At 48.4% G+C, this 19,373-nt stretch overlaps 1 protein-coding gene across 1 annotated transcript; it reads left to right on the forward strand.

Annotated features, from left to right (window-relative positions):
* Positions 1 to 723: 723 nt before the first annotated feature.
* On the forward strand, positions 724 to 18,907 carry ZIC4 (Zic family member 4). The gene is given in 6 exon segments (XM_033212381.1): positions 724 to 808; positions 811 to 857; positions 2,006 to 2,090; positions 8,429 to 9,046; positions 13,710 to 14,025; positions 16,103 to 18,907. Coding segments are annotated over 6 exon segments (1,152 nt in total). The 3' UTR covers positions 16,104 to 18,907.
* The last annotated feature ends 466 nt before the right edge of the window (positions 18,908 to 19,373 follow it).

Genomic DNA, 19,373 nt, shown 5'->3' on the forward strand with positions numbered 1-19,373 from the left:
GCTAGGTCGGCCCCACAGCTTGCAGCTTCCGTGGCTCCCCCAAATAAAAATGTGCTTTTTGCACCTACCCGCTGCCCCACCTTCTTGGCTCTCCTCCGGCACTATCAATCACTGGAACTCCCTGGCACCAGTTCCTCTTCTCAAGGTGGAGGCAGAAGGGCAGATTCCAAAAAGTCTCCAGGATGTGCTATGGACTGGTAATTAGGAGGCCGTGGTTGATTTGGGGAGCAAGCCTTTGGGGAAAACGAAACTGAGTTTCTACATTCCGTGGTTATTTGAGACCTCAGGTCCAGGGGCCTCAGGATTGCTCCCAAATTTTCTCACCTCTCCTTCAGCAAGATGACTGGCTTGTTTGCTAAGCAGTGTCAGAGTTTGCACGAAAGGAGATGTTTACCCTGGTTCCCTGTGTAGGCTGGGTGATGGAAATGCTACAGAGAGCCTCCTAAGGTCCAAGTTGCCTGCCCTAGTCCGACCTCTGCAGCATTTGTTTGCATGCCTATGGGTCTGCAGTGCACAAAAGGCTGACAAGATCTGGAGCAGAAGTGATCCATACCTCTTAGAAGTTGGGTTGGGGCAGCCCTATGGGTGGACAGAGATCTCTAGGGAAGCTCACACCCATTTCCCCCAGAAGCAAAAGAGTAAATTCTATTGTTGCCAACCAACCAGGACTTTTCCATGCCAGACATCCTGCCATGAGGAAATTTCAGAGCGAGGACGCCCAGCATGCCACCCTTCTGTAGGAATGCAAAGTTAGGCCTCCTTTCTTTCCTGATTTGCACTGGAAGGAGCTTATTACCTTTGGGGAAGAATGCTTTTGGTTAGAAATAATTGAAAATAATAATACCCTCTGGGAAAAGGTGAGTCTACCCCCCTGCCTCCCAGGCCTGGACCTAGAAAAGAGGGGAGATGGAAGGGTAAAAGCTGCCAAGCTAGTTGGAATTCTTGTTGGAGGTTGAGGGGGAGAGAGAGAGATCTTTGTGCACAGAGAACTAGATACACTTTAAGATAACAGAGTCCCACTTGGATTTGGCCTGTGGTTCAACAAGTTAAACAACTGCTTGTTCTGTGGGCAGACATCCCCATTCACAGAGGACTTGCTGTGTTTGTCCAGCCTGAGACCTTTTCAATGACTGTTTTTCTTTCTAGGCCAAATTGAGGGTGGGGGCCGGGTAGATGCTTCTGTTTGCCTGCTCAACTGCCTCAGCCTTGCCTGACAGATGCAGAGGTCCTCAGGATGGCTTTAAGTATTTAAGGCGGCCAATGGCTTGGTAGTTTTAGCTGCAAAGTGAATCTGATAAGTAATGTGTACATCTTATGGGAGGTGTTATTTCTACCCTTCTCAACTGTGAAATGTGGATGATTTGAACCAAATGATTAAAATTATACCTTTTTAATCTGACAAATTTTGTATTAACTTTAAAAAGTCAACCGGTGGTGAATCCCAAATGGGTCTGGGGTGTGGGAAATGTGAGGCTAAGGAATTCTGCACCACCACAGGCAGAGCAGGATTTGAAAACCTGCAAAGAAATTCCTCTCTTCTTGGTTCCAACAGTTATAAATCAAATTTTAACTGCTAACCTCTCAGAGTTCAGTAGACTCTCCCCACCACACCTCACTAAATTTCAGTTAATAAACTTCAGAAAAATAATAAGATTTCTTATACAATTAATTCAAATTCGAGAAGCTACAGATTTTTGAGCACTGACTGAAAGAGAGCTTACTTCTGATTGCAAGGCAGAACAACAAAGGAGTTTCAAATAAAAACCTAGCTGGGAAGTTATAATTTTTCAATATTTTTATCACCAAAGATATATTATTTTGCAAAATGGGCAGTTCCCAGCAGAATCCTTTTCTTTAGCTTCAAAATTTGAAAATGATCAAAGAAAGACCGAAAGATCTTCAGATCAACACCTTCTTTCATTCATACATTTAAGCCACAGAATGTTGCCACACAGATGTATAAAATTGTTTAACTAGTGACTGTCACTCTTTTCTTCCCAAACAGGCTCAAAGTCAGAAAATGAGATACAAGACATCCTTGGTGATGAGGAAACGATTACGGCTTTATCGAAACACTCTGAAAGAGTCAAGTAAGTTAAAATCCTCCTTTGAATATTGGTTTGCTAGTTTCTTTTCTTCTTCTTCTTTCTTTCTTTTTTTTTTTAAGTAGGAACTTTTGTTTTGTCTTTCGTTTATGTTGGGTTGAGAGTTTGGGTGGAGTTTCTTGAATTCAAATGAAACTTAGAACACCTTGGTGTTCAATACATTTGCACACAAATCAATGACACAACGTCCCACCAGCAGCCGGCTAATCCCCCTCAATGCCTACTCATCTGGACGTTCCAGAATTAATATTTGACGATTCTCTCATTGAAACAACCACCCCTGACCTTCTGCAATTCCACTGTCACGTTATTCTATGACATATTCATCTTGAATTCATTTCCAGACAATTTGATTGGAATGAGGTTTGACATGTATTGGCTTCCATGAAAGAAGCAGACTTTGATCTGGATGATGGGGTTTACATGATATACATCATCTTTACCAGGGATACCAGCCTTGTGCAATGTGGTAGCAACGAGGTTCCCACAATGTGGTGTCTGACCAGGGAGTGACTGACAGCTGCTCTGTCAGGAATACCTTCATTGTGAAGAATTTAATTTAATATTCCATTTAGAATAAGCATATGATTTAGGGTTGGGTGTTTTCCCTTCCAGGCGTCTAGTTTTCCTCATTTCAACTATATCACTAGCTGATGGTTGCCTCCAAAGATGTTCCCTCATTGGTAGGCAAAGGAAATTTCTTAACCAAAGTCAAATAGACAACTCAGGAAATGACTCTCTATATTATTTGGGGATGATGTGATGGCAAAAGTCTCAAGAGAGGTATGAGTTATTATGTAAATTCAGTTGTTTCAATTCCTTAATACTGTTTTGGAAGATCCAAAAGCAATGTTTCCTAAGCTTTTGTCACAGGATGCTTTGTAGAATCCTTGCTTGGAAATTAAAGCCAATCCAAGCATATTTTCTTCCATACTCAGTTCCATTAATGATGTTTAAAACTCAAATTTCCATAGCAGAGGAGAAGAATATCCTCCATTATTGCCAAAATCCTAAAAGATCTCATCTCCTTTGCACAATTTGGGCTTAGAAATATGGATGGGCTCCTGGGGCTTAAGTTATTTCTTTGCATAAGAATAGAGACAACCTCCCTCTGTAGGAATCTTGAAGTCTGTCCGTGACTAGCCTCTAAAGAAATTTACCTCTGTGTAGGATTGCAACCTGGACAGAAACAGGGAAGAAAGAACTGAACAAGTGACAATTGGTTCAGATGCAGAATATTCAAATGACAAGACTTGTTTCTAGCCAGGTTCTATACAGTGGCCCTCAGCTGAGTAGGGCCCAGCTGCTGATCTGGGCATAACTTACAACAAATAATCATCATTTAATTTAGCATTGCTTAGAACATTAAAATGGAAAAATAGCCGAGCTGTTGATTTGAAATATCCTCCTTTTTTTTAGCCCCCTTTCCAAGAGAGTGAGATCAGACATTCAAACCAGCAATTTAAGAAGCTCTGGCAGATGGTAGGGCAACCGAATGTTCTGTTTCTAGAAAGTAGAACTAGGAAATCACTTGTTTATGCCATTATATTCGTCTGGGTAGGGTGAGCAAAAGTGCTTAGGGCATGATTCTGGGCACTGGTTTGCAGAGGCTCTGAAGATTGAGAGATATTTGGGGTCTAGTGATGGAATATACTCCAAATAGGTCCCCATGAAAACAAGCTTCCAGTGCTTCATTTTGACATCTGCTAAAGATCTGTGGGTTGTGAGATATTCTTTTTCTCTACAAATGAAGCAGAAAAGTAGACTTAACAATTCTATAGCTTCAGGCATGGGTAGGAATAGAATGCATCAGTCAAACATTTGGTGCTGGGGACATGTATAGTGAGACGTTTCTGGAAAAAAAAAAAAAATCTGAAGACCACTGAGGAGACACCATTCCTTAGCCTGCTCAATTGATAATATCTGTAGCCTGGGTTCCCTGCTTCCCGGGCTCTGGAAGACTCAAAATAATCTCTCTAAAGACTAAACTATGCCTCTCAGATGTTGATGCCCTATCACCTTCAACTAGATACTGCTTTGGGGCTTATTTCAAAAATATAAGAAGGTCCTTGAAGACCCTTATGTAATTGCCCAAAGTTCCTTGTCTGTAAATATTAGTTGTACAATTGGTTTTCCCTTATTGCTGTCTCTGGGGAAATGTCCTTCTAGGAGAATGTTTGGTCCCAATGCTGGGTTTAGCCAACCAAGATATAGACCATATGCCTCTAAGGAACTTCCAAAGATCAGGCAACCTCAGTGACCTGCAGGTCTACTGACCCCTGGCTACTCAAGCAAGAAGCAGCTACCCAAAATAGGTCCAGATGTTTTCAGCTTTCAAGAGAAGGCTGCATCTGGGAAGGAGCTCCATGGGGCCAGCCTACTCTCCATGATTTTGGCTGAATCAGATGTGTTTGCTCTTTTGCTGCTGGCACAAAAAAGTCATACACAAGTTCAAAGCTTTTCAAAGGCAAAGTGACTAACAGAGAGTGTGTAGTATGCTAGCAGACTATGTGTATGAAACCTCTGTTTCTTATCCCTGGAGTCCAGAGAGTCAGTGGTTAGAACTCCAGAGGGCCCATAAACTTGGATGAGAAAAAAATGCATCTTTATTTTCACAACCTTCTATTGGAAAGTTAGTGTTTTCTTCTATGATGAATATGTGCAGCAAATACTGGACTATTAGGAGTTCAACAGACTCACCAAGCTTCCTAAGGGTTCCACAGCCTCAAACAACTAAAAACCCTTCTTTTCCTGTCTGTCTATACTGTTATTCCAAGCTTTTAATGGAGGTGGGGTCACAGTGTATATATTAAGAAATCCCGCGGGTGCAGTGGCTCACGCCTCTAATCCCAGCATTTTGGGAGGCTGAAGCGGGCAGATCACCTGAGGTCAATAATTCAAGACCAGCCTGGCTAACATAGTGAAACCCCATGTCTACTAAAAATACAAAAATTAGCTGGGCATGATGTTGGGTGCCTGTAATCCCAGCTACTTGGGAGGCTGAGGTGGAAGAATCACTTGAACCTGGGAGGCAGAGGTCGCAGTGAGCCGAGATCACGCCATTGCACTGCAGCCTGGGTGACAGAGCGAGACTCTCTCTAAAAAAAAGAAAGAAAGAAAGAAAAAAGTCCATGTTTGTGCAAATTAGAGTCTTAAAGCTAAAGTGAATGAGTTTGACAAACATTCTGAACTGTTAGTTGTAGATTACCTAGGTTCCAGGGGAGAAAAAATATTTTAATTGCCGGACTATTGCAGAAGTGCCCTGCACTTAAACCTGAATACCACAGAAGCTGAATACGTTCAGTATTAAGATGTGGATAGTAAAAACAGCTGGGCAAGGAGTCTCAGAGAAAAACACACTCTGTCTTTTGTTTTGCTTTTTGGAGCCCTTCATGGGTTCGGTCCAGAGTTGCCTAGACAATTGCATCATTCAACATACACCTGTGAGGTGGGGAGACGTGAAATGACTCACTGAGATGTGGAAACCTTTCACTGGAAACCTGGCCACACCACTGCTTGGATGAAGGGAAGACAGGGGAAGGATCAGAGAATTGGTGCCTGGTGGTGGAGGAGTAAACCATGGGAGAAGATGAAAGCAGGGAGGCATATCCTGAGAGTCTGGTCTCAAAACTGCTGTGTGGAAGCCCTTGGTTTTGAGAGTAGGGAGTGGGGGTCTGGCAGTCAAATACTCTTCTGTTTTTTGTTTTGTTTTATTTTTAATACTGACAGAGTATCTATTGGTAGAGTTAGCCAAGCTCTTCCTGTAGGAGGAGCAGAAAGACCTGGACGTGTCTAAGTGGAGAGAAATTGTTGTGGAAGTTAATCCCTCCCTAAAGTGCACCCAAGGGAGGAACAATGCATTAAATGAAGGTCTCAAAGAATCTGCCAACTGTTATACATCAGTTAATTATTTTAAAAAAAATTTTTTTTAACCCTTATTTACCGACCAGGAAATGTAAAAGAATAATCCTTGGTGCTGGTGATGGGGGGAGGGGCAATTCAGTCCATTTCTATTCAGCATTGCTGGTAATCTGCCGGAACTTCTAGCCTCTGCTAAGGGGTATAGGATATTTTACTCAATCTTTAAAACTTTTCTTAAAAATACAAGCCTTTCTCTGTTTGGGGAGCACTATTTATGGCCGTCAGGGAAGCCCAAGCACTTAGGCTGGCATTTTCGGCTGCAGCGACAAGGCAGGAGTCCAGGTCAGCAGCCCTTTAAATCGCCGGACCAAGCAGCTGACCTAAGCCGGTCTGCTCAGACAAAGGACTCCCGCCCGCCCCCAAAGCCCCCCAATTCCCCGCCCTTCGGCTTTTGCCACACTCGACTGGGCCAGAACTTAAGTTTTTTTCAACCGACCGACCCCCCTCCCACCAAAGTGGCCCCCCTAGCACTGGAGGGCATCTTGTGGGAGGCGGCCTGCAGGCCCTCTCAGAGCCTGGACGGGGAAACGCGGCGTGCACTCTCTAGAGAGGCCTAAGGCGAGCTAGGAGGAAGCAGAGGAAGCTTGCTGAAAGTGGAAGTCACCCTTAAATCCCCTTTCCCAGAGGCTCCTTACGACTGCAGGGTATAGCGCTCAGGATCCCTGATTGGCGCAGGGAGATTCCGGAGTGAAAACCTGTTTCTCCTGGATGCACGCCCGACTCCTTTGTTTCTTTGGAAAGCCGGCCCGCCGGTGGGTGTGACTTGTGGAGGGGAGGGTCCTTTCAGGAAGGCATGGGTTCGAGCCCAGCCTTTCCAGGCCGTCACCACTTCCCGCTTAATCCCTTCCCCGGTAAGGGCCAGATCCTTGGGTTTCGCGCGTCTTTGAGCTCTCCAACACCGGGGAGGAGGGGCCTGCAAGGCTAAATGGGAAGAGAGTATAGAGGAAAAAGAGGGGGAGGGGAGAAGCAAAGAAGACGAAGTGAGGTAGAGGGTTTGGGGAAAATAAGAGAGACGAAAAGAACCAGAAAGATGAGGGAAACGAGACATTTCGGAGAAAGCCAAAAAATAAAATTAGGCTCAACGACTGCTAGCCTAGGAGTTTCTCAGCTCCTGGCCCCCGAGTCAGCAGCTTCCTTTGGTCCTTCGATCCCGACCCCCTCCTCTTGCAGGCTACAGGGACAAACTGCCCAACCAGACCGCCATCTCTGCGCACACTATGCCAGCCATCAGCCCCGACTGAGGTCCCGAGAGGACTTTAGGAGCAGCGCAATGCTCCCTCCCCAAAGTTGTAGTGAATGGTGGCATAACCCAGTCCCGAGTACTTCCAGGAGCCCTGAGTCAAAACTGATCCACTCAGCTTTCCGGAGAGGAGGGGGAGGAGGCTCAAGGGGAGAGAAAAGGATTTGTGCCCAGGTCAGAGCGCATGAGCAGTAGAAGCGTGAGATGCTGTGGGGGTGGGGTGAGGGAGGGAAGGAGGGTGTGTGTTTGAGGGAGAGGTGTGTGAGGGGGTTGGGGGTGGAGCGAGGAAGTGAGAGAGAGGGAAATCGACCGCGTGCGGCAGGACCTGTCATCACTGACGTCGAACCCGGCCGCTGGCCAATGGGCGACCCAGGCAATTGTTCCTCTCTGTGGGTCCAGGCCACGGCGCTGGATCTCTATTGACTTCCTAACGCGCCCTGCTGCTACTTCTGTAGTGTGCAGGATTTCGCGTTGGCATTAATAGCCAAGGGGGTAGGAGCGCCCAAATCCAAACCTTGAGAAGAAGGAGAGAACGAAAGAAAGAAAAAAAAACTTTACAGAAGTTTTTTTGTGTGGTTTTCCTTTCCCCTCCCCACTGTCAGGTGGCAGTGGTGTTAGTGGCCCGGTAAAGGGAGCTCCGGTGAACCTGGGCCGGCATGCAGCCGGTCGCTCTCTCCTAACCAAGCGGGGCACTGAAAATATATATGGCTGGGGCGCTTCTGAACCACTACCGCCTCCAACACCATCATTTCTATCACCTCCACTCCCCGGCAGGGTACCGTGCCCCGGAGCGCCCCGGGGTGTTGGCCGCCAAAGTGCGCTTGGGGCTCAGGTCCTACCCCTCTGGAGCAGAACCCCCAGCAACCCACAGACTCAGCCCTGCGCCTTCCATTACCCCTTACATCTACTGTGCCGCTACCATCCTTCTCCAGCTCATGGCACGGCAGGGGACCTGGCCGAACAGCAATCCGGCCCAACGGCGGCGAAGGTGTTTGGCCTTGTTCTGTCCACCGGGTTCACGGCTGGCGCGGTCTGGCTCTGAGTTCCACGGCTGACTGCAGAGTCCGTAGTGCGTCTGGGCTGGGCCTGCCCCCCGGGGCCCAGGGAAGAGCGCGCAGCCCACCCCACCGGTTCTCATGCGTGCTATTTGTTTCGACAACAGGTAGCAGCTCTGGACACCATGGCCCCCAGCTCACCGCCGCCTCCAGCCCCTCGGTGTTCCCGGGCCTCCATGAGGAGCCTCCCCAGGCCTCCCCCAGCCATCCTTTGAATGGACTCCTGCGTCTGGGGCTCCCTGGAGACATGTACGCACGGCCAGAACCCTTCCCGCCAGGGCCTGCGGCCCGCAGCGACGCCCTGGCAGCTGCCGCAGCTCTGCATGGCTACGGGGGCATGAACCTGACGGTGAACCTCGCTGCGCCCCACGGTCCTGGCGCTTTCTTCCGCTACATGCGCCAGCCCATCAAACAGGAGCTCATCTGCAAGTGGCTGGCGGTCGACGGCACCGCGCCCCCGAGCCTCTGCTCCAAAACTTTCAGCACCATGCACGAGCTGGTCACGCACGTCACCGTGGAGCACGTCGGCGGCCCGGAACAGGCCAACCACATTTGCTTCTGGGAGGAGTGTCCGCGCCAGGGCAAGCCCTTCAAAGCCAAATACAAACTTGTAAATCACATCCGCGTGCACACGGGCGAGAAGCCCTTCCCTTGTCCTTTCCCGGGGTGTGGGAAGGTCTTTGCTAGATCAGAAAATCTCAAAATACACAAACGAACTCACACAGGTCAGTATTCGGCGCTGTCTGTCGTGTGTGGACCCTCTGGGGAAGCAGGCCCTCAGGTCTGGATTTCCTCAAGTCCCAACTGAGGGGAGGGGGAAGATATTTTGGTGTTGTTACCATGAGACAAGGCCATAAAATATTAATTATGCGCTTCTATTCTTAGAATCACAGAAGTTTCCAGAGGCTGTGTGTAGGGAGGATAGTGAGGGATTTCTGTTCTGGGCGGACAAGGGTGAACGTGCCTAAGACCCTGTGTGTGCAGATATGTGATCTCTGCTTAAGAGCTTGATTTTGAGATATTTAAAAACAGCATTATTCCCCAAAGTCGTAAAGACATAAAAACAACTGTCTAACTTGTTTCCTGGTCCCTTTGGAATTGCAGGGCAGAACTCTTCCACCTGTCTTCCTGATAACCTGGCCCACCTGGTCTGAGGGTTTACCAGGCCCTGGAGCCTTCTTTAGGAGTTGGGAGTCGAATGGGCTAACTTTGTGCCTATTTTTGAGCCTTGGTGGCCAGACACTAGGGATGTTTGGTGAACACTCACTTTTGCTTTAGCACAGACCTAATAGGACCTAGCCACCTTAAATATCATTTACCAAGTTGTTAAGGGAAATGGGGACATGTGTCAACTACATCTGCTATTTCTAGTTAACAGAAAAAAAGGAGTCCCGTTTAAGAGCCTGCAAAATTGAACTCCTCTGGCCAGAGCATCTCTAATTAATGCAACTGCAAGGAGAAAGTTTTCACACTTCCAGGATAGCCTGTGAAGTTACATTAATTAGTTTAGCAGCCATTGTTTGTACTCTCCTTAGTTAGGGTTTTCTCGCTCCTCCTCCCTGGAAGTTTAAGAAATCAACATTTTCTCCCCTCCCCCATTTTGGGGGCAGGAGAAGGGGACTAGTGGGGACAGGAGAAAATAAATTCCAGCTTGGTGCCCGACTTCTCCTACTGCCCGGTGCCTTACCTTACTCGCCCTATTCTTGCTGGAACGTCGACAATTGCTGGAGTCAAAGAATTGACTAAGGCTAGTTGTGCTAAAGCCTGTCTTCTCCCCAAACTCTCCCTTCCCGGGGAAGGTCCATGGCCCGGACACTGGCACACGCGGAGACCGGACCAAAGTCCACTTGGAACCTGACACTTTATTTCTAAAGCTTGTCTGGAAGTGTACAGTTTCCCTGAGCTCTTTTCAGGGTTTCCCACAATGTCACAAGGATCTCACCCCCTCACCCGAAGTTTTAGCTCCGGGAAGGGGCGGTAGGTCACTCTCGAATCCTGGTCCCAGGCCTGCTACTCCGGGAGCTGGCGGCGGACACCCAGAAGGTAGATTCGCAGTCCTGAGCTGGAGAAGGAACTCATCTTTAATGACAGAGTTGTTGTTTTTTAAAACAAACAAACTTTTACAGCTCTTTGCCGGCCCACTGTTTGAAGTCTGTGAAGCAGAAAATGGTTAAATTCTTAGCACAGTCGACCTACAGCAGAGAAGCAAGTTCAGTGCGCCACGGCTGGCTCAGGTTTTCGTCTTTTCAGGACAGAATTTTGTTACGTTCTTTCGGCTCCCCTGATTCATTCCTGGTGGGGGTGGGGGTGGGGGGAACAACAAACAAAAACAAACAAACAAAAACACAACACACACCACCAACAACAAACTACAGAGTCTGGCCTGCTCGGGCATTTCCCTCAAATCCGCCTCCTAAGTAATAAAAAGAGGAAAGAGAGAGTGAGAGAGAGAGAGAGAGAGAGAGAGAGAGAGAGAGAGAGAGAGAGAGAGAAAATGTATCTCAAATGGCAATAGACCTCAGTACAAATAATTCATGAAGACAGTTCTCGATTCAACAGGAAAATAATTGCCTTTTCAAATATTAATGGCGTTTCATTTCCTCGAGTCGCGGAAGTGGCAAACAGGAGCAAATTTCTCCGGAGTTGAGATTCTCCCTGACCTGAATCCCGGGCCTGGCTTTGAAGGCGACTGTCTGCACCGAAAGGATTCACTTTGCGGCGGTCACAGCGATCCCGGAACAATGGTGCCTCGAGGAGGGAGGCGAGGGCCAGCTACCGCGGTCTGCCTGGCCGCTGCCACCCAGCTTCTCTCCTGGGACCCCTCGGCCGGGGCCGGGAGCTCGTCACACCTTCCCCGGCGTCTGAGGGCGAGTCAGCGCTGGGGATCCGAGGTAGAGGAGAAGAGACCGCGCCGGGGCGCAGTCGCCGGGACAACCAGATCCAGCCACAAGTGCGAGAAAATGGCGCTGGCCCAGCTGCCCCGAGCTTCCGAACTTTGTCCAGTGGACCCGGCGCAGGGTTGGAGAGGAGGCCTTTCCGGGCTGCGGAGCCTCTGGGATGACAATCTGGGTGTCTCACAGCTCAGCCCCAGGCCTAGGACGCTCCGGGCTGGCTGCAGGGGCCTAGCCCAACGCTGCCTCTTCACATTCACCCACCCACCCAGGGCGCAGTGCAGGGAGTTGGAGGGAGGGGTAAGGACTGGAGGCCGGGAGTTGGCGGGGGGCGGGGGTGATGTCAAGCGCGGAGACCAGGGCGCCTCCTGCAGCTCCGGAGCAAGCTGGGGCGCAGCCTCACCTGGCCTCCTAGGGGCCTGCGAACTTCCCGGCTGCCAGTATCACTCATTGCACTGCTGTTGTCTCCTCTGCTCCTCGTCTGGAGCGAAATAATTGTTTTTGTTTTACGTGAATGTCCAGCGAGGCGCTCACGAGATCGGATAAGCGTTTGGCGGGATTTTTGTGGCGCGGGGGCGGGGAGGGGTTGTTGGGGAGGGGCACCAACCTCAAATTCCATTTCACTTCTGTTTTCTTAAACTAACCTTGGTTTCTCTTGCGGGCCTTGAATTGTACGTTTTTTTGCTTGTTTTTTTGCTTTGGGTTTTTTTGGTTTTTTTTGTTTTGTAAGTTTTCTTTTTTTGAAAGAGAAGGAAGCAAGTTTTGGGTTTGCAAATGCTGGCAGGAATCAGAGGAGATAAAACGAGGGGTAAATAGGAATACTGATTTATTCCGCATCTTTCTCTCACTGTTTTATAAAATGGTGCCTGTGTTCTGCTAAATGGCAGGTGCCAACGCCTTCCAGAGGGTTCAGTGTACTAGCTGTGCTCCTGTAGAGCGGGAATCCAGCGACCGGGTGGTGCCAGAGACCCGGGCTCAGGAGGCGCTGATTGCGCAGAAGTGCGGGTTGTGCGCAAACCTCTCTGTCCGAGCCTCGACAGGGCTCGGAAATTGGGGCTTTGTTTGTTTTAACCAGCCCCAGGAAAGCGCCTGTCTTTCCTGGATGCGGCGGGAGAAGCAACTACAAAGGCAGCAGTTCTCCAACTGTGCGTCTTCCTCCTCAGCTAGATGCTAGGTAGCCGGTCCCTTAACTCATAGCGCTGGGAGGCAGCCATTTGTTTAAAGCGCCCAGGAACCTTCTTCCCCCATTTCCGCAGCACTTGCAGGTCCGGCAGGAATCTAGGCTTCTGGATTCTCGGGATCCTTTCCTCTCCCACACGTCAGCGAGTTCAGGTGGCCGTGAGCTCCCCGATTGGGGCTCAGTCCGGCCAATATTATCACTCTAACGTGCACTCGCGCCTTCCCTCGGCTCTACAGGGCATCGCAGCCACCGATCCCAGCCCCTCCCAGGCCTATCCCAGCCGCCCGGTCGCCCTCCAGTCTGCAGAGCCGGGCCTGCCCTAAGAGCTGCAGCTGTTCTCTTCCCGAAGCCTCAGCGCTCAAGGGCGTGGTTGCGGTAGAGACCTCGGATCCCACTCGGCCTGTGTGGACCCTACTGCGCCAACTCCTCGTCTTAGGCCCGAGAGACCCGACAGCCAGGTGGGGGTGGTCTGGGGAGACTGGTCGACATCGCACGTCAGTTCGGACTGGGAGGGCCAGCTGCCCACAGCAAGGTCTCCGGGAGGCCTCTGGAGCAGCGTAATAAAATATTATTGCTGGCGAGTGTATCTGGAGGGATCCCGGACGGTTTAGGCAAGATTTGAAGAATGCTGCTAAATGTTTGCCCTCGGGGGGTAGAAGTTGAGAGGGAGGGGGCTCCACATCCAGTAAAAATCTCCTCTGAAGTGAATCATTGCTCAGAATACCTTTCCCTGCAGCACGAATCCACTTTATGCACACACATGTGCATCGGCTGCGCATCCTTAAATTATCTCATCGCTTTGGCGTTTGCGCAAAACCTACTTTAGTAAACAATTTGGGCCAGGATGTGAGTGGGGGCGGGGGGCGATGAACGGCTGGGCAGGGTAGGGGCAGAGACGTTTGGCTGAAACGGCAACTTTAAATCGAGCAGATGTGAGCTTTCCCGTTAACTATATTGTGAGCTCTTCCGTTAATGTATTTCCAAACAGAGGTGCTTCTGGTTCCAAGTGGAGAAAATTTGGAGGAAATAATCAGAGTGGAATAGGATTTTCCAGGATGAAAACTCGACTAAGATGGAGTCACTGTCGCTCCTCCTCCCTACCCTCCCCTTGAGCCCAGACCAGGAAGGCGGGAGGGATGGAGGCGCTCAGGAGAGTGCACCGGGGGCGCTCTCTGCACGAGAGAATGGGGTGCTCGACCTGAGCACCTGGAAAGAGATTTCTGAAAATCTTTTGCAGTTCTTTTCCAGAAAATGAGAGACGAATTGGGGGGAGGGGGAGGGTGGCGAGCACTAATGTCTCTGCGTTGCCTCCTCCAGGCGAGAAGCCCTTCAGATGCGAGTTCGAGGGCTGTGAGCGGCGCTTCGCCAACAGCAGCGACCGCAAGAAGCATTCGCACGTGCACACTAGCGACAAGCCATACACGTGCAAGGTGCGGGGCTGCGACAAGTGCTACACGCACCCTAGCTCGCTGCGTAAGCACATGAAGGTGCACGGGCGCTCGCCGCCGCCCAGCTCTGGCTACGATTCGGCTACACCGTCTGCCCTGGTGTCGCCCTCGTCAGACTGCGGCCACGAGTCCCAGGTGGCCTCCTCGGCGGCGGTGGCGGCGCGTAGCGCCGACTTGAGCGAATGGTACGTGTGTCAGGGCTTGGGCCCCACCGCGGCTACCCCCGCCGCGATCCTCAGCCAAGAGCTACCACCTGGCCCTGCTGCTGCCGCCGCTGCCCCCGGTATTAGGGCTGCCTCTGTGGTTGCTACTTCCGCACACACCGGATGCAGAGTAGGCCACGTTTCTGAGGCATGAAGAGGGAGAGGGCGGAAGGAAGGAAGGCCGGCCGGCCACCTGTAATAGTTGCTACAGCTCACTGAATACGCTAATATAATGTCCATTATTTTAAAAGATAAATATGGTCCCCCTATTTATTCTATAGTCACACTCAGCACCATCACCCCCACACGCGCCTTCATGATTGAGTATCATAAAACCAGTGTTAGGGGTGAAAAGAGACAGGGAGATGGAAAAAAATTGGAGAATTTAGGTGCAATCCTGGCCACTTCAGATGACAAAAGTAAAGCCACAAATTTCCCGCATGCTTCGCAGGATGGGAAATATTTTTCTCGAGAACTGGGCCGCTCCCACCCCCACTCTAACACTTCCCTCCCCCACATTAATTCCAACCTCAGAAGTTCAGATAGATGGAAGGCGGCAAAGGGAATTCCAGAGCCGTTTTCTTGACTCCAGTTTCTTTCCTCTTTGCCTTCCTATGGTTTCCCCTTCCCTAGGTATCCTTTGAAACAAAGTGTACACAAGTCTTAATTTTTCCGACCTCCTCTATAAAGGAGATAAGGGAGATTCATCGTCTTTTCAGCAGGGGATGGGTAGGTGGTGGTTACACGCTGCCACCCCTATGTAGTGGCCTGGGCACACAGATAAATATCTGCCTGTCGTCCACAGACTCGATATACATTGTATACGTGGAGTGGCGAGTCAATTCAAAACAACAAGAAATACAGACAAAGGAACACCAGAGAGGCTTCAGGATTCAATGCTGTGAGGCCTCCCCGGGTCCTTTTCCCACCCCATCCCCTGTAGAGGCGTTGCCTGTGAAGTCTTGTAGGTTCTTGGGCTCCGGGTGTAGAGCGAGCTGATGACGTCACTGAGTCGAGGCCTCTAAAGTGGAGGGACCTGACCTAGGCGGCCGTGTCTGGGTGAATCGCGTCAATTCGGTGACGGTCTTTGTCAATAATTGCACAATGTTGGTTTTATTTTTAAAAAGGTGTAGAAGAGACTAGAGAAATGATCAACAGTAATAAATATTGTAAAGGCAAACAACCAGTGAGTCTAGATTGAATGTGTATTTGATATGCTGCGTATGAAGTCTCCAGAAAAAAAGAACCAGATGTTGAAGGAGGGCGGGAGAAAGACCTTTACAATTGTTGCCAAAGGGAAAAAAATCAGGTCCTGTTTCCCCCCCTCCCCCCCTCTGCAGGGAGAATAGGGCTGCCCCAAAATCCTAGCTACGATTTGAAGAAGTAAAAGAAAATAAAATAATAAAGCTATGGCAGATTCATCCCAGTTCCCTAAGAATTTGAAAATCAGTATGTGTGTGTTGGGGAGGGAGGTGGGTTTTCTCTCTGGGGAGGGCCCCACAAAAGAGCTCAATTTTAAAATCTGAGCCCAACAAACAAGTCCTGGCCCTGTCACTAATGAATTTTCTTCTGCTCTCTCCTCTTCAGACACCATTAGACAATTAGCACTCCTGCTTGCAGTCCCCACAACTTTCATCAGATGAAATAACATCCTAACTGGAGTGGAACTATTTTCATGACTTCAAATAAAAAATGCCATCTTCCAAATACACCCTTAGTGAATCCGTCCTTGAGAAAGGGGGACTGAAATTCCTGCCTCCCCCTAATACAATAGGGCCCAGAGGCTGCCTGACCCAGCGCGAGCAGTCGGCAACAAACAACTCTCTCCCATAGTCAAACACCAACCCCACCACTAAGGTACAGAGGGCATTTGCGGAACTTACTGCTTCTGCCTATGTTTAAAAAGTCCCCCTTCCTGAAGTAGGACTCTTTCCTTTCTCTTCTGTTTCTAAGCCCCTCCCCCACATTTTGCCTTCTATCCTAATCTAAAACAATGAAATAAAACAAAAATGTTTGGTCAGCCACTAATCGCCTTTAATTTTTCATTTGCTTGTTACAGATGTCCATCGCGTTGCTCGCAAGGTAATCTCGCTCCGCGCAGCTGAGAGCCCCGCATCTTGCGCCTGCTACATCAAAGGGCCCGCGCACAAAGCAGTGTTTCTTCGCCACGGTGCATCTTCATGGTAAGTTAGGATTTCTATGGCAATGGGCAAGTCGCACTGAAATCCTGAAAGGCCAAGCCTGGAGCCCGTCCAGGCTTTTCATTAAGGACATAATATTTACGTCTAACAGACCTTTTTTCTTGTGTATACAAGTATATATTTTTGTTTGACGCGGACTAAATCATTTTCATTTAATTTCCGGTAAACAAAACCCACGCGAATGGGCACTTGTACCCGATCATAATAAAAATGGATAATAATGTGAAGGAAGAAAAGAGCCGCTTGAATCGCCGCTCAGCCCTCTTTGTTTCTGCTTTCTGCGGTGATCAGAGGGCGCATTTGGGTTTGATGGCGAGTTTCTAAAGGCGAGGAAATGGTTTGTAAGAGGGGAAAGAAAAGGAGAAAGGTCTAATCAAGCTTGGGTTGTTCAAAGAGTCGGGTTTTGGGGTTGAAAGTGTGAGTTTGACGGTGCATCAGCATGCCGCGTTTGGCTCGCCATGGAAATACGCGCGGGGAGCGGCCGCTTCAAAGGCGGCACACTTCACTACAGACACTCTATTAAGATACATTTGCGCTGACCTTTGCTTTCACGTCATTTAATACTGTCACTGCGCTCTCCAGTATATACTTCCTTCCTAGAACCCGACTTGCCCGCGTTTAGGGGTTCACTCTGCACCCTGATATGGGAGGCTTTGGAGCCGGGGACACTTTCAGGAAAGGGAGGAGCACAAGGACTCTGTGCATCTTGACTGTCCACCAAAGAGGCTCCAAGATCAGGAGTGAAAGATTTTAAAGCAGCCTCCGAAGCTTAACAAATGAGCATTCCAAGCTCAGTTTTGTGCAAATCGCCTTTCTGACTCTTGAGTAGGATGGAGGCTTAAGTTTAATGGGGACTTGTGGGGAAGGGAGCCACCCTGGGGGAGTCTGAGGAGTTCAGACTGTGCTCTTGGGACATTTCCACTCTGGCTTTCCTTACCACTCTTCTTCCTCTCCATCCCTTAAGTCTCTTGCAGCCCCTCAAACTTGTTTCTTTCTAAGGCAGGGTGTGTGGTACCCTTAGGCCTGGACTTGTCCTAGATGCAAACTCAAGAGCCCAAGGCCAAGGGGATATGGGGAAGATGGCAGGAAAGTTAGAAGGCCATGTTCCCTTAATTGTCTTGTTGTTTATTTTATCCAAGTACCCCAGTGAATAGGGGAAAAATAAACACAGTGAAAAAAAATCAAACAGTGGAGTCTTCTTTAGTGCCAGTCCTTGTGGTTGAATAAAAAGGATGGTCCGCTTTCTATTGAGCTGAGAAATCTTTGAAGTGGGAGTTATTATCTGAGACATTCCTGCTTGTTGTCCTAACAACGCTGATGAAACGTAAAAGGTTCTTTGTCAGCGATTTGTTCTCCTCTCTGTCAAACTCCCTCTGCCCCGTTAGTTTCAAACCGTTTCTAAAGAGATAAAAATCAAATTTCTTTTAAAAAAATATCCACACACTCCACCAATACATAACTTTCGGACTAAGTCTTGCTAAGGGATAAGCAAAAGCAATGCGTAGACATCAGGGTCAGGGCTTGGCCTGGTGAAGTATGCAGAAGTTGGGGGACCCTCGAGACAAGCTTTAGGACATGAGGAAAAGTATGCAGAGAGGGTCCAAGTAGAATACATACCCTAAGTCCATAATTGTGTGTCTGCTTCCTTCTGCTCTGACTTGCACTCAATCAGCCCAAGTTGGTTCACCTGGATGGGTTTCCTTTGGGTACCCCTCAGGCTGCTATATTCTTGCCCAGGATCCTTGGAACTTAAGACTGCAGCCAAGCAATTGTTAATATCTCCTGCTCCTTCAAAGCCACTTCTGCTAAAAATAGACCCATTGTGTATTTCTTCTCACTAGCAGCAATCAACAAGCCCTTTCTGCCATTAATAAGAAGGAGAATAGCTGAAGGCGAGAGATGTTTTATTAATCTCCTGTTTCCTTCAGAATCTTGGCAATTGAAGCTTAGAAGGTTTGGTCTACAATATAGTGATCGAAAATGCATGCAAATGCCCATCCTTCCCCTCATTCACATGTGCAGTTGTTCATTTTATATTGTGCCCAGGAAAGAAACTTTCACCCAGTTCAGGTTTCCCCAAAACTGCTGTTGTGGTTTTAAAAGTGGTTTAAATAAATAAGGATGTGCTAGTCCCCCTACACTGTGTGTGCTGAATAAATGACTTGTAAAGTTTTTCCAAGCTGTAACCCATGCTGTTACTATAGTTGCTGCAAAATGTTGTTTCTGATATTGATTTTATTTGTTAACTGGAGGTCTCCATATGTTTGTTTATATTGCTAATTTATGAGAAAATGTAATAATCGCAATGAATGTGAATTATACAGACAGGCAAACATTTTGTAATCATAATTCACATATACACAAAAGCCTGGCTGAAACCTTAGACTATTTGTACCCTCTCTACCCACACTGTTTGTGATTTATCATCTGTCTCCTTAGTGTCAGTTAAATGATGAACTAACTTGAAGATAAAAAGTTGTTTGACTGAAAGTGATTGTTGAATGAACAACAAAGTTGAAAGCCATGGCTTGATCTTGTAAATATGTAAATATAAATGATATTAAATCTGTGATTCCTTTTCCCTCCAAAGGCCTTTGTGTACATGGCACTCCATTTGGCTATTTTCTTTGGAAATAAATTATGCGATGTTTCCCTTCCTCTTTTGAATCCTGGTGTCCTGTTATTGTTTCTTCATCTTGGGAGAGATTTGAGGCCCCCCAGAAGCCTCCAATACTCTCCTCAGTCTTTCTTCACTGCTTCACACAAATATCTCTGGGGGCCTAGTCTCAGGACAGCAAAATGGAGGGACCCCCTAAAGAAGCCATTGTGACAAAGACTTCTCTCATCCCAGTTTCACCCTAATGACACTGACATCATCAACCAATTTATTAATACATTATAGAATGGAAAAAGTTGAAAAGATGCTCTCAGTGTCTGCCAGGAAAGGCTACCTTTCTGCATTTCCAGCTCAGAGCAACATCTAATAAACCACGTCTGAATTCCCAGGGAAAAGGCCAACAGCTGGTGGGAATGAAAACAAGGAAAGAAAAAGACAGGACAGTTCGGCTTTAAGACCTGACTAAGCGCTGGTGGAGTGTCTCAGGCACAGTTGACCGCAGAGATCTTCCT

Source organism: Trachypithecus francoisi, unplaced genomic scaffold, assembly GCF_009764315.1.
Source record: "Trachypithecus francoisi isolate TF-2019V2 unplaced genomic scaffold, Tfra_2.0 Lachesis_group0, whole genome shotgun sequence".
Taxonomy (NCBI): domain Eukaryota; kingdom Metazoa; phylum Chordata; class Mammalia; order Primates; family Cercopithecidae; genus Trachypithecus; species Trachypithecus francoisi.